Source organism: Spermophilus citellus, assembly GCF_964194105.1.
Source record: "Spermophilus citellus genome assembly, chromosome: 10".
Taxonomy (NCBI): Eukaryota; Metazoa; Chordata; class Mammalia; order Rodentia; family Sciuridae; genus Spermophilus; species Spermophilus citellus.
The window spans coordinates 71,547,263-71,562,074 of NC_138197.1; the positions used below are offsets into that span (position 1 = coordinate 71,547,263).

At 40.6% G+C, this 14,812-nt stretch overlaps 1 protein-coding gene across 1 annotated transcript in view; it reads left to right on the forward strand.

Moving 5' to 3' along the window:
• The first annotated feature begins 361 nt into the window (after positions 1 to 361).
• Positions 362 to 14,812, forward strand: part of ACVR1B (activin A receptor type 1B) — a 45,290-nt gene continuing 30,839 nt past the window's right edge. Inside the window, exon 1 of the mRNA XM_081309112.1 lies at positions 362 to 571. Coding sequence (XP_081165238.1) covers positions 481 to 571 — 91 coding nt within the window. The 5' untranslated portion in view covers positions 362 to 480. The remainder of the gene's footprint in view (positions 572 to 14,812) is intronic.

Sequence of the window (14,812 nt, forward strand, 5' to 3'; positions counted from 1 at the left end):
CAGGAGACCGTTGCGTTGATCCCAGGGGGACCTGACGAGGCTTGAGGCTAGGCAGCAGGGATGGAGGAACCGGAACACGCACTGGATTCGTGCTGCTCGGATGGGGGCGGGGCACCGGAGCTGATAAGGTAATTATGCCCGGCGCCGGGAACGGGAGAAGGAGGGGGCGGTGCGTCCGCTCCAGCCTCCTCCGCACCGAACTGCGAGGTTGGCGGAGGCGCGAACCCCTCCCACCCCTTTAACAAGGACACTCCCCTTTAAGGCGGGCGCCCGCGCGCACCCGGCCCCGCCCTTCGGGGGCGCGCGCGGCGGCCGCGGCGCCGGCTCCGCCGGGAGCGCACGTGCCGGCGCGGGGCGGAGGAGAGGGAGGCGGGAGCGGGGCCGCGGGAGGAGGGGAGGCGCCGGGGGCGCGCGCGCGCTGGGCGCTGCTGGGCTGCGGCGGCGGCGGCGGCGGCGGCGGCGGCGGCGGCGGTGGTTACTATGGCGGAGTCGACCGGAGCCTCCTCCTTCTTTCCCCTTGTTGTCCTTCTGCTCGCCGGCAACGGCGGGTGTGGGCCCCGGGGGATCCAGGGTGAGTCCCGGGGCGGGGGGCGGAGGCCGGGATGGAGAGGGCCGGGCGAGGGCGAGGCCTCGAGCCGCGGCCCCTGAGCTACAACGCGCCCCCTCCCCACACGCACAATATGGCCGGGCGGGGGGCGCGGAGGAGTCGGGGTGACCCTCAGTCAGCTTGCCCGACCTCCGAGGCGCGGCCGCCCAGAGGCCACCCGAGCTCACGCCGGGCCCCTGGGGACCCAAGCCCTCTTCCAGGCGGAACTGAATTCGGGGAGCTCCAGGGGCTTGCGCTCCCCGCACCCCCGTGTTCCATAGAGGGGAGTCCCGGCTTCCTTAAGATTGGGAGAGGTCTCTGGTTTTTGCCCTTAAGCACGTCCAGAAACGGGGGGCTTTATTCCTACCCACCAGATGCTCCTGGGGGCGCCTTTTCTCCCGCCAAGATTGTGGGGTTCGGTAATGGGGTCTTGCTTCTCTTAGGTATCCTGATGAGAGCTCTCGCGCACTCCAGGCTATAGGGGAAGGGGGGTCTCTAACCTTCCCTTCAGCTTCTGCACTTGGCGTGTCTCTACCTTTCCTCCCTTGCCTCCCTGATGTTCTGGGAACGGGAGTCACATTTCCCTTTCGCTCAGCTCCCCTGCGTTCTGCGGGGCAAACCCCCCACCTCCGATGCACATGCCTCAGGAAATGGGACGAGCAGGCCCCGCAACCTTTTTGGAGCTTGGCTTTGGAATCTCTCTAACCCTATGAAAACTAGTTCCCGGGCGGTTAATCTGAATCTAGGTGTATTTGCTTTCCTCCCATCTCCCCCATCCCACCCCACCCCACCCCAGGGGGCCCATTTAGTTAATCACTTTGTGGATGCCTTTCAGGTGATATCCTAGAACCTGCGTCCAACCCCCAAGATTATTTAAAGATCCCACCACTGGACCGTCTCCCTGGCCCTTGGTCAGTACTTATTTACCTTCGCTCACAAACCCTCTTCCCGGCCCTCCCCCACCCTCACACACTCCTTACCTTCCAACCCCCACAGCCTTCTGCCCGCCTGATCTTCCCCGCCACCCTTACCATACAGAGGTGGGGACCTTTCTGTGGGACATTCCACTGGATGTGTTGTTTATGAGGCTTTGGGGACTGAAAAGAGCTGATGAAACCCTAAAATATTTCATTTGCGAGAGTCCTCTCAAATGTGTTTTGGCATTGGGTCTGCAGATGAAGGTTATATTTGGCAGTTATATTGAAGTGATTATTGACCCACAGATGGATCTGGGAGAGACTATCAGGATTGTATTTGCTCCCATGTACAAAGCCTGCTGCTTTGACTTAGAAGCCCCTAACCTTCCAGCAATGGGAGATCAAGTGTGTGTTCTTGGGCTCTTCTGGCAACTAAAAACAATTCTCAGGTGGATCCAGGCTTCCTTGATAAAGCAGAACATGAAGAAAGACAGTATGCCACTTTGGAGTCTCAAAAACAAATTTATTATCTTCGGCTTTGATATTTGTTCCCAGTGGTGTAGCCTACGCAGTGAGGTCTTTGTTCACTGGTTAATGCTTCTGTTAGGTACCTTGTGTGTGTCTTCCTCGGTATTGCTGCGCTGTGGCGAAGGTAACTGCTCTGTGAGGTCTGATAAACATGCTGAAGATGTAGGAACAGAGCCTGACATTTGTGGTGAGATAATGATTTTCACAAATAAGGATGTTCATGGGGTCTTATTATGGGCCATGTTTTTGGAATGTGTAATACAATTTTATTTCTCTAGTAGGGTTGTAAAAATAAGGTTCACCCTTCAGGTTTCTTATGTGTATGTGAATAAATCTTTAAGTCCTTCAAATAGGAATTTTTATTCTGCCCTTAATGTAGCCAAGATTTTAAACAGTCATTTCTCTGCCCATTTGGTGTGGTGTTTGTGGGGTTTGTCTTGTGAGCTAAGTTAAGAATGTTTAATTGATAATCCAACTGGTTTTGAATGGTGCAGAGTTCATTTTTTTGTAACCTTCCTATAAAAGGATGTTTGTTGGGGTGAGGGTGGGTGGTCATAATAGGGAATCGGTTTCTTTTTTTGGTATATGGGAAATTAAGTTGTGTGTCCAACAAACATTCTCAAAGGCCTTTAAACTTCTTGGCCAGACACTACAGTTTTTTCCGGGACACATCTAGTTGCCAATAGTGCATGCTAGAGAGACCACTGTTGCAAAAGGCTTAAAGTAAAACGTCAGTTCTGGGAAAATAGAAGCTATGGGATAACAAGAAGTTGATGTTTTTTTTCCCCCTTCCCTGATTTCCTATATAGTGCTCCCCTACATTGGCTAGAGAAGTGATAAGAGCCCAGCAGCTCTAATGCCTGGTACTCGAACATGATGTGAGGACAGTAAGGGATAGGTGTTTCTATTAGTTAATGAATTAATTAGTTAATTTCTATTAGTCTTTTACTGGGAGTAGTAAAAGACCAGTGATAAGGAGAATGAGTTTAAGGCTAGAAACAGTAGCCATTTGATAGGTATACTGTGTTTTAAGACCTAGCTTAGCAATGTTCACATTGGTATTTAAAAATGTAAAGTTGAGTTGTAGCAGAAGAACATGACAATCATTTCTTAGGATAAAAGCAACAAAAGAGGCATTTTGAGGTTATGATAGGAATATTTTTGAGTTTCTGTGACCAGACTAAAATAATTTTTCTTTCAAGCCAAGTCTTGTAATTTTGTTGAATGGATATGGATGTGAGGTTCTGTGGAAGTGAACTCCTGTAGAGGAAAAGAGAATCTCTGATAAGTTTTGTTGAAACAGCTCCTGGAACAGATGTAATAAAGCAATTAAAATGGCTACTCCTGGTTAAAGGTTAGAACCAGATGCAGGGAGGAGGCTGGTTTTCTGCCCCAGAACTTTGCTTCCTTACAGGTTTCTTCTTGAACAAGTAACTTAACCTTTCTGTTACTGCCTCAATTTTCCTCTGAAAAGTCAGAAAAATATTCTGTGTTGCTCTTATTGGGACATTCGTGAGACTGACTTACTGATAGCCAGTTGGCAGGGAGGTATTTTTAGACACAGTTTCTGACTTCAGTGAATAAGCAATGTTGGGTTACTTTTTATTCTATGGGGCAGAATACATACTCTGTGATTGATAGGTGCACCACATGTTACACTGTTAATTTCTTCTTAATTGTGCTTTTTTTGTAGGCTCCTTTCAGATTTCCTCAAGTTAATTTCTGGTTTTGGTAGGCATTTACTTCATAAACCAGGCAGCATACCTGTGCTAATCAAAGACAGTCTGGAGAGAGTGACCTGCTTTAGGCTTTATTGGTTTGGCAATGTTATGCAATTCTGGATATGTTTATGGCACTATGTAAATGTTACATAAGAACATGGAGGCTGAGAGGTGGCCAGAATGGTGACTGTGAACACAGGAAGGTTAGACTGAGGACTTCATCTGAAAGGACCTTGGGAATCTGCAGTCAGTACAGGAAGAAACTGCACTTTATTTTCCTCTAAAAACCTTTTTAGATGATTGTATCTTTCAGGGGGACTGCTGTGTTATAAATAGGTTTATTCTTCACCGGTGAGCTAATTGTAACCTTGCTACCAAAATATGAATCAGTAAACCTGGAGAGGAGGGGACATGCTGCTTCTTTCAGCATGTCCTGTTGAAGCTGCTTGTTGCATTTTGGAACATGAGTTGAATTGCATTGCAGTCTGTTCTCATAATAATAACTCAGAGGTACAGGGTGTTGAGGTGGAATGGAATTCTTGGTTCACGCACTTTAGATCATCTTTATTTTTGAAGGTTAAATTAGAATATCAGCTTTTTTGTTTTAATTTTGAAATCTTTATTGTTTACTGCTTGATTTTTGCTCAGAGCAGCAGTATTAATTCTGAATCCCGCCTCTTTGTGTTGAGTACTTTGGTTATTAATCTGTTATAGTAGGAGTTGATGTAAGAGGATCTTATCTCATTTTCCTCTCTATTTACAAAAAGAAAATTGAGAGTTCTCTTTCTCATCAGCCCTCTGGTGCTGTCTGTGCTGCAGGCATCCATAGCCTGGACTTAAGGCTAGAACCTTTTAAGTAATCAGCTCTTAGACCCTGTGGTTTCAGGCAGTCAAACTTGGATTTCTCTCACTTTGCCTCATTTCCAGGTTTGAGTACCTGCTGTCTGTTTTTGGACTTCTCAGATTATCTGTCTCATGTCTGGCTGCATCAGCTGGGACTTCATAGGCATCATTTCTGCTCTTGCCTGTTCTGTCTGCCTACTGGCATTCTCCATGGATCGTGGATAAATGGGACACCAAGCAAAAATACTGTTTCAGAGTATCTCTCCTTTTCTTGTTCTAGAGTTGCCAAAGTTTGGTCTAGCTGTGAATTTTCCATCCCAGGTGATCTTATCTACTGTAGATTTCAGAGACAGTGTCACTTCAGGCAGTGCTGCTTGTCTTTTCTGTTTTCTTTCTTTCCACCTAATCTTAAACCTTGTTTTGCTAAATATTTTTAATTTAAAATTATGAAAATAACTTTAAATATCATATCACCTCTAATATTTACTAGCTTACATATAGGACATTTGTTTTTTATATTTGATTGGTCATGTGTCAGGAATGGTTTTTGGCATGAGGAAATAATAGAGAAGATGAACAAGAGTCCCTAAATCTCTACTCTTGTGGAACTTAAAATTGCAATGGCAATAAATAAATAAATAAAATAAAATAAATAAAATTGCAGTGGCTTAGACTGAAAATAAAAAGCAAACACTATTATCAGTCATGAGTATTTAAACAAAAATCAAACAGGATGATATGCTAGAGTATTTCTGGAGCTTCCATTCCATATCTCTCAGTTTCATTGTTTCATCTGTAGGATAGGGTTCATACCATCAAATTTTATTAATTTTGATAGTTATGTTCTATAAAGTGGCTAGTAACACTGAATTAGAGAATACTGTACACATTGCTCTTAAAGGTAATACAGGGGTAGGTTCCCACAAGCCTGTGGTCACAACATTTTCATCAAACAATCAATATATAACCTGTTTTTATGTGTTTCTATATAGACACCCTATTTAATATACAGTTGATTCATTAACATTGAATTAAAAAACAGTACTGTAACTCATGCCTGAACCAAACTCACTTAATACATATACTTTCTCCTTAAGGCACATCACTATCTTCTTGTGCTTAGGAATACTAGACATTTCAGCACTATACTTGGGAACTATTTTAAATAGCAAAATCATCAACAAAAAGTATGGTACTAAACATACTGCCAAAAGGACATGTGTTTACAGTATGAGAGCTGAAACAAGAAGGCAGAGTGTTGCCTTGTTTGACCTCAGCTGGAAACATGTGTGTTGGGCGGCTCTGTACATGTCCTTGAATGACCAGGAAAGTACCACAAGCATTGATTTTTGGGGTTACAGATACATTTTAGCAAGTAGGCAAATTCACGTATATGGAGTCTGAATAATATTTTGTTAGAGCTATACATGCAAATGTGGTACAGGTAAAATTGTATCTCACAGAATTCCCAGAACTCCTAAATGGTTTCACTGAACCAGAATTTTAATACATAGAGTTAGAAGTCCCATTTCCAGACTGTAAATAAACTAAATAGATAGACATGCATAGTGAGCATCTAATATGGTGACCTAAAGATTCCTTTAACATATTTATTGAGCACCTGCCATTTGTCAGGCTCCATTGTAGGTGCTAGGGATACATAGCAGTAAGCCAAAAGAGACAGCTGCCTTCCCTCATGAGGCTTACCATATGCAAGATGATATAAACAATAAACAAATATAAGATTGATTTGTACCTATCACAGTTCACCTTCTGTTCCTTGCTCCTGCAAGATTTCTGGGATTTTGTGTACACATACCTGTTCCCAATTATTCAGTCCAACACTAGGTTAGGTATTACTGCATAGGTGTTTTACAGATGTAATTAGGGTCCCAATTATTTGACTTTCAGGTAGGGACTCTATTATGATGGGCCTGACCTCCTTGAACTAGCTTGCGCGCGCGCGCGCTCTCTCTCTCTCTCTCTCTCTCTCTCTCTCTCTCTCTCTCTCTCTCTCTCCTTGAACTAGCTCTTTAAAAACAAATTTCTTAGCTTATTGCAGAAGAGGAAGTCAGAGATGCTCCAGCTGGCTTGGAAATTAGCAAACATCCATGTTATGAACTGCCCTTCCCAATAGGCACGTGGCAGAAAATCATGGGCAGATTCTAGGAGCTAAGTGGTCCCTGAAGAAAATAGAGACCTCAGTTCTTGTTTTGCAAGGCTGTTGATTTTTCCAGCAACCAGTAATCTTGGAAGAAGACTAATCCTAGATAAGAAAGCAGCCCTAGGTGACATTATTCATGCTGCACCTGGACTTCTGACCTATAGAAACTGAATTAGTGAAGAGATGTTCTTTTAAAAAAAAATATGTGTTTGCTGGGGGGGGGGCGGGGGGGTTGTGATGGTGATAAGTAAAACAGGAGAGGGGACTAATGAGAAATGTCCCAAATCTCAGGACACCTGAGATCTGGTACCCTTTTGCTGGACTTCACAGATGAAAAGAAGTTCTTTGATTATATGTGACTTTCATCTGCCTATAACCTTTTTCTAGAAAATTGTGTGTTTGGAGGGAGAGGAGATTGTACGTGCTTCAGAGATCAGTTTATAGGTTCTTGGAATGTTTGAGTTGAGTTTTATTTTTTAAGTGGATATTTAAATTAGGAGAACCCCTTTTCTCCAAATTCTCACTCTTTGTCTTGGTATATGTCTGTTACAATTTACAAGATTGAATCAGATCCAGTCAGTGTTCTTTTTTTTAAATATTTTTTTAGTTGTTGATGGAGCTTTATTTTTTATTTATTAATTTATATGTGGTGCTGAGAATCGAAGCCAGTGCCTCATGCATGCTGGACAAGCGCTCTACCAATGAGCTACAATCCTAGCCCCCTTTTTTTTTCTTTTTTGTGTGTGAGGGGGTTGAGGGGGTGGTACTGGGGATTTAACCCGGGATACACTACCTCTGAGTTACATCCCTAAGCCTTTTTAATGTATTTTTAATTTTGAAAAAGGGTCTTCTTAAGTTGTGAGGCTGACATTGAACTTTTGATTCTCCTTCCTCAAGCCTCCTGAGTTGCTGGATTACAGGCATGTGCCACTACATCCAGCTTAGTCTGTGTTCATTTCTGATGTCTAAGACATACATAGATAGCCCTATGCTGAACGTGGAGAGGAATTCTGAGGAAAGAGTGTGTTCTTGCCCTTCTGTGATTTACACACAAATTGACTACTTCTGCTTGTTAGAGTGACTATAAACTATGAAGAGTTCAGACCCTTCTCATTCACTGAAAGTAGTAGTAAAAACATCTAATTTGCTGAATGTTTACTGTGCTTAAGCATTGTGCTAAGTACTTGTATTGTTTCATTTATCCTATGCAGCTATTCTTTTCTTTTTTCTTTTTGTACCAGGAATTGAAACCAGGAGCACTCAATCACTGACCCACATCTCCAGCCCATGTTTTGTTTTTATTTTTAAATTTTGAGATAGGTTCTTGCTAAATTGCTGAGGCTGGCTTTGAACTTGTGATCCTCCTGCCTCAGCCTCCTTTGCCTCTGGGATTATAAGAATGTACCACCACTCTGGTTTTATGCAGCTATTCTTTGAGGCACCCTTCTCTCTATTTTACAGATAAGGCAGTTGGAGCACACAGAGATTAAGCAGTGGGCTCAAAGTTGGTCCAATTCCAAAGCATGCACTCTAAATTCTGTGCTCCACTGTAGACTATGGTTACTATGAAAATAGTTTTATAACCAAGTAGTCCTTCAGTCTTCCATTTGTTTTAACACTTACTGCTGTATTTAACTTGGGAAAACTCACAATGTCTGATGGTTCCACTGTTTTTATGTGGCTTCTAGGATCAACTCCAGATGCCTTTGCTTGGCATCACAATCTGATCTGGCCCTAGTTAGTCCTTGTCTCTGGCAGGAACCTTGGCATTGTTGTTGTATCTGTCAGTTTACTGTGGAACCAACACACCCTGTATTTTTCAAGTCCCCTTATCTTTTCTGTTTCTTCTCTCTGGAGTGCTTTCTCTCCCCTTCTTTTCCTAGTTAAATCCAACATCCTCCAGTATGGAACCCTTGTCCTCTTGTGTTGCCCAGTCAATGATTCCAGTGCCCCATCCATATTGGTAGTGGAAGGTCATGTGGTTTATAGTTCTGTTTTCCTTACCTCTACCCACAAAAAGTTGATAGTAGGAACCATTTTATTCTTTATATGACTTTGGCCTATCACAGAGCCTTGCATATTTTAAGCAGTTAATACATTTGTTTAGTTAAATTCATTCCTTTCTTTTCCATCCTCTTAGTAAAATTGTAGGTAAAGAGTTCCAAACCCATCTTGTGGTAATTTATTTATTTTATATGTGTGTGTGTATTTATACATACATATATAATTTATATATATATATATATATATATATATATATATATATATATATATGGGATAAAAACTATGTGTGTGTGTGTACACACACACACACACATATATATGTAGTTTTTATCCCATTTGTGAATTACTTGGATCATAACTATCTTCCTGTCTCCCCTCCTTCTTTCCTGTTAATCTACCACCTACCCATTTTATTTCAGCCAAATGAACTTGATCTCAGCCTCATTACTTTCTCAGTCTTGGCTAATTTTTTTTCCTCCTTCGTTGTCCCAGTTGCCAAAACAGTCATTCCTATCCCTTTTCTGACTCAAAACTGTGACATACACTTTTCTCTTTTCTCTCTTCTCATTCATATGATTGTAAATAGGTCAGGAAGAAAATACCAGTGATAAATATTCTCCCCTTCCCTAATAAGACAGAAGTATATCTACTTGAATGCAGCAAAGAAAGACAACAGTAATTTTACATGTATATTATAAACTGTAAGTAAAGGACAAAAACCAAGTTACTGGGAGACAGTCTAAATTCAACAACAAATTCTGGACACTTAGGTCACAGGAACATTGGCCACACTTTCTCATAATGATGCCACTCCAATTTTACCTTGACATTCTGAACAGCAGGTGGGCCTTTGCTCCTATGTTCAGGTATTTATAGTTAGTCATAAATTAAATTGCAATGACAGGTCTCCATAGCATAAACATCAAACGTCTCTTTTGAGTGAGAACAAAGCTTTCATTCTCTAGACCTGAGGCTTAGGGTTGAACTTGTTTAAACAGCTCTCTAGGGTTGGGTTTGTCTCCAAGTAGAATGTCAGAAAGGCAGTTTGTAGAATGGGTATACTGTGGAGCTGACTTTGCAAACACTTTTCTCTTTTGCAAACTCCCATTTCAGGATCTTTTCCCAGATTGGAATTAAATACCAAACTTATGAAGTGTCTTTTGTTAAATCTGTGAGTTTTGCCCCCCCATACAAATAACTTCCTTTATTAAGTCAGTACATTCTTTTCATAAGTGCTTTTTTAAAAGCCAGTACATTTTTTCTTCTTCAGGATACCACCAAGTACACGTGTAAAATTTGACTTTATTATAGCTCTTGGGTGTTTGAGAGCCTTTGTTTTGTTTTAATGTATTTTTTTAAATCTAATTTTGATGATTGTGAAAAATAAATAACTTTGGCTTTTTATTTGTTTTTAACCAATAGCATGTGATTGTGTTACTGCTGCAAGATTTTTCTCCTTAGACTAGTTAGAACTTTAGTTCTCAGATACCGCCTTCTCATACTTTCCCCCCCCAAGAGAACCAAACTACCTCAATTTTGGGTCAGTTTAGTGCCAGACACCTCTATTTTTTAACCCAATTCAGGATTTTCATTAAACATTTTGGCAGTTGTCTAGATCAGCAGCTATTAAACACTTATTTTTTTCTTCTTAAAATAGTGGAGCCCTCTTCTTCCTGCTGCCCCCCTCCCCCTGTCCCGTATTAGGGATTGAAGCTAGGAGTGCTCTACCAATGAGCTAAATCCACAGGACTTTTTATTTTTTATTTTGAGACAGTAAGTTGCTCAGACTGGCCTCATACTTGCTATCCTCCTGCCTCAGCCTCTAGAGTAGCTGGGATTACAGGTGTGTGCCACCACACCAGTCGCAAGTGAAGCACTTAAAAATTAAGGTATCCTCTGCAGTGTTCTATATTGCAGAGCCCTCTTCATCTTTTAAGTTATCAGGTGGAGATTTATTAAGCACAGTGCTATTTACCAGGCACTGTGCTATGGACCAGTTCAGAAAAGAGTGAAAAGAACACTGGTTTCCTCCTTGCGGAGTTGAGATTCCTGAGATGTCATGGAGAGCCTAGAGATTTAGGAGGAACATGTTTTAAAAAAACACTGTACCCGGCTGGGGTTGTGGCTCTGACCTAGAATGTGTGAGGCATTGGGTTCAATTCTCTGCACCACATAGAAATAAATAAAACATAATGGTCCGTCAACAACTAAATAAACAAAAAAAACCCACCTTTCTTTCTTGTTTCTTGCTCATGCATGTGTTATGGATTTTTTTGTTTTTGTAATTGAGATTATATTATACATATGTGGTTTTGCAAGTGTGGATTTATGGTAGTTTTTAATTGTGATAAACTACATATAACATAATTTACCATTTTAATAATTTTAAAGTTCAATTCAGTGGCATCAAATACCTTCATAATATGCAAACTGTCAGCATTTTTCATTACTCTGAAAGAGAACCCTATACCCATTAAGTAGTCACTGTCCCCTCTCCCTCACTCCTAATAACCATAAATCTGATTTTTGGATATTTTGTATAAGTGAAATCATGATATGTGGCTTCTTTCACTTAACATAATGTTTTCAAGGTTCATCTATATTGTAGTGTGTATCAGTAGCTTATTTCTTTTTGTGGCTAAATATATTCCATTTTGTGAATATACCACATATTGTTCATCCATTCATTATTTGATAGACATTTGGGGTTTTTTTAAAATTTTATTTCTTAAGTTGTAGATGGACACAATACCTTTATTTTGTTCATTTGTTTATGTGGTTCTGGGGATCGAACCCAGTTCCTCTGGCATGCTAGGCAAGCGCTCTACCACTGAGCCACAACCCAAGCCCCTGTTTTCTACTTTTAGGTTTTTGTGAATAGTGCTGTTAGAATATTCATGAACAAATTTTTGTTTGAACACTTGTTTTCAGTTCTTTTGGATATATACATAGGAGTAGAATTGCTGAGTTATGTGGCAGTTCTATGTTTAACTTATCAAGGAGTCACAAACATTTTTTTTACAATGTATGTTGTGTGTGTGTGTGTGTATGTGTGTGTGTGTGTATGTATGTATGTGTATGTGTGTGGTGCTAGAGATTGAACCCAAAGCCTCACGCATGCCAGGCAAGTACTCTAACACTGAGCCACATCCTGTCATGTTGCTTTTTTTTTTTTTTAAGTCTCTACTGGCAATATATAAAAGATATCCAGTATCTCCATCTCTCACCAGTTTTCATTTTCTTATGGCCTTCCTTATAGATGTGAGGTAATAGTTTGTGATTTTGATTTGGCATTTAAATTTGAAATGCATTTGAGCTGACATTGAACATTTTTTTTCATATGCTTGTTGGCCATTTGTCTATCATCTTTGGAAAACTGTCAGTTCAAGTCCTTTGCCCAGTTTTTAAATTTGTTGGTGGCATACAGGAGACAGAACCCAGGGGCACTTTACTCCCAAACTATATTGCCAGTCCTTTTTATTTATTATCTTGCTTAAGTCCTTGTTAGTTGCTGAGAATAGTGTCAAATTTGTGATACTTTTGCCTCAGCCTCCCGAGTTGCTGGAGTTACAGGTGTATGCCACCACATTTGATTTAATTGGGTTGTTTTGGTGTTGAGTTGTAAGAGTCCTTTATTCTGATTACTAGAGCATTATCAGATATATAATTTGGAAATACTTTCTCCCATTTGTTGTCTTTTTACTCTCTTGATATTGTCCATTGATGCACAAAAGTTTTTAATTTTGATGAAGTTCAATTTACCTATTGTTGCTTGCGCTTTAAGTGCCATATCTGAGAGAACATTGCCAAATCCAAGGTCATGAAGATTTACCCCTGTTTTCTTCTAAGAGTTTTAGACGTTTTGCACTATAAGTCATATATTTAGGTCATATATTTATGTCTTTGATCTGTTTTGAGTTAAGTAAGGTATGTAAGGTAAGGGTTTGACTTCTTTTTGCAAGTGGCTATCCAGTTGTTCCCTTAGAATGTTCTAGGCACTTGTGATGAAAATCAATTGATTATAGGTGTATGGCTTTAGTTTTGGACTCTCAATTTTCTTCCATTGATCAATATGTCTGTACTTAAGCCAGTACAATAGTGGTTTATAACTGTAGTTTTGTAGTTTAAAATTGAGAAGTATGAGTCTCCAACTTTATTGCCCTGCCCTAAGATTGTTTTGACTATTTAGGATCACTTGCAATTCCATATGAATTTTAGGATCAGCATTTTCATTTCTGCAAAAATGACCATTGAGATTTTAATATGGAGAGAGTGAGTCTCATATATACAATTATATTTAATATATTATGTATAATTTAATTTGCTGGTAGACAAGTTGAGTTTTTAATTTTCCAGCATCTCTCAATTTTGGGGGAAAATTCTTAAAAATACATTAGTATACCTAAAAAACTGGAAATCCTGGAAGAATATACATCAAACCTGATAGTAAATATCTCCGGGGCAGGAATAAAGGGAGTATTCAACCTCTATATTGTATATTCTGTGGTGTTTGATTTTTTTTTTTTTTTTTTGTACCAGGTATTGAACACAGGGGCACCCAACCACTAAGCTATATCCTCAGCCCTTTTTTATATTTTAATTAGAAACAGAGTCTCACTGAGTTACTTAAGGCCTCACTAAGTTAATGAGGCTGACTTTCAACTTGAGATCCTCCTGCCTCAGCCTACTGAGCTGCTGGGATTACACATGCCACCATGCCTTTTTTGATTTTTTTTTTCCTTTTGCTGTTGCCACTCCTGCTCCTGATAGGCTATTCTTCCAGGAGCTGCAGCCTGTTACCACTACTGTTTATACCACACCTTGAACTTTTTTTTTTCTTTTTTTAACAAAGGGAATTTATAAGCCAAAAAGTAAAAACAAGAGAACAACCTAGTAAAGTGAAAGTGTATAAAATAATCAAAATCTAGGGGCTAGGATTATGGCTCAGCAGTGGAGTGCTCACCTAGCACGTGTGAGGCACTGGGTTCAATCCTCAGCACCACATACAAATAAATAAATAAAATAAAGGTATTATCCAACTACAACTAAATATATATATATTTTTTTAAAGAATCAAAATCTAGTATTCAGTATTCATAATAGCATTAGTAATGTTTATGGTGACTGGACTTTCCTACTAAGTAGAATTCATTTACTTCCTTACCAAATAAATGAAATATTAGAATCAGAAAGCTTAGTATTAAGCAAGGGGCTTTGATGTACAGTGTTAGATAGGCTTAGTCAGAGACCAGGTAGGAGGACACCCCATAGTTGGAGAGATTAAGATAGCAGATTTGTGGGGAGAATGGGCCTGCATAAAAGTCCAGCAGCTTGACTAGATACAGACAGTATGGCCTGAGATCTCTCAGTGAGCTCTTTCCCTTATGTGTTATAGTTGGTCTAGGAGGGATATGTTGCAGACCACTTGACCAGGATAATGAAATTGGAGAAGGCACAGAATTAGGTCAGACAAAAATGATTGCAGACTTTAATTATCCAGACAGAACAAGAGAGGAACATAGCCATCTTAAGAACCCATCTTGGGCTGGGGATGTGGCTCAAGCGGTAGCGCGCTGGCCTGGCATGCGTGCGGCCCGGGTTCGATCCTCAGCACCACATACAAAGATGTTGTGTCCGCCGAAAACTAAAAAATAAATATTAAAATTCTCTCTCTCCCTCCCCCCCCCTTAAAAAAAAAAAAAAAAAGACTGACTTTCCTTCACACTGTCCTTTCTTTAAAAAAAAAAAAAAAGAATCCATCTTTAGGATAGGCAGTCTTAGAATTACCAAGAAAATACACTGAAGCTGATCTTGATCTTGAGTGTTGAATGAAATTTTTTTTTTTTAAAGAGAGAGTGAGAGAGAGAGAGAGAGAGAGAGAATTTTTAATATTTATTTTTTAGTTCTCGGCGGACACAACATCTTTGTTTGTATGTGGTGCTGAGGATCGAACCCGGGCTGCACGCATGCCAGGCGAGCGCGCTACCGCTTGAGCCACATCCCCAGCCCTGTTGAATGAAATTTAGTACAGAAGTAATTGCACGTAGTC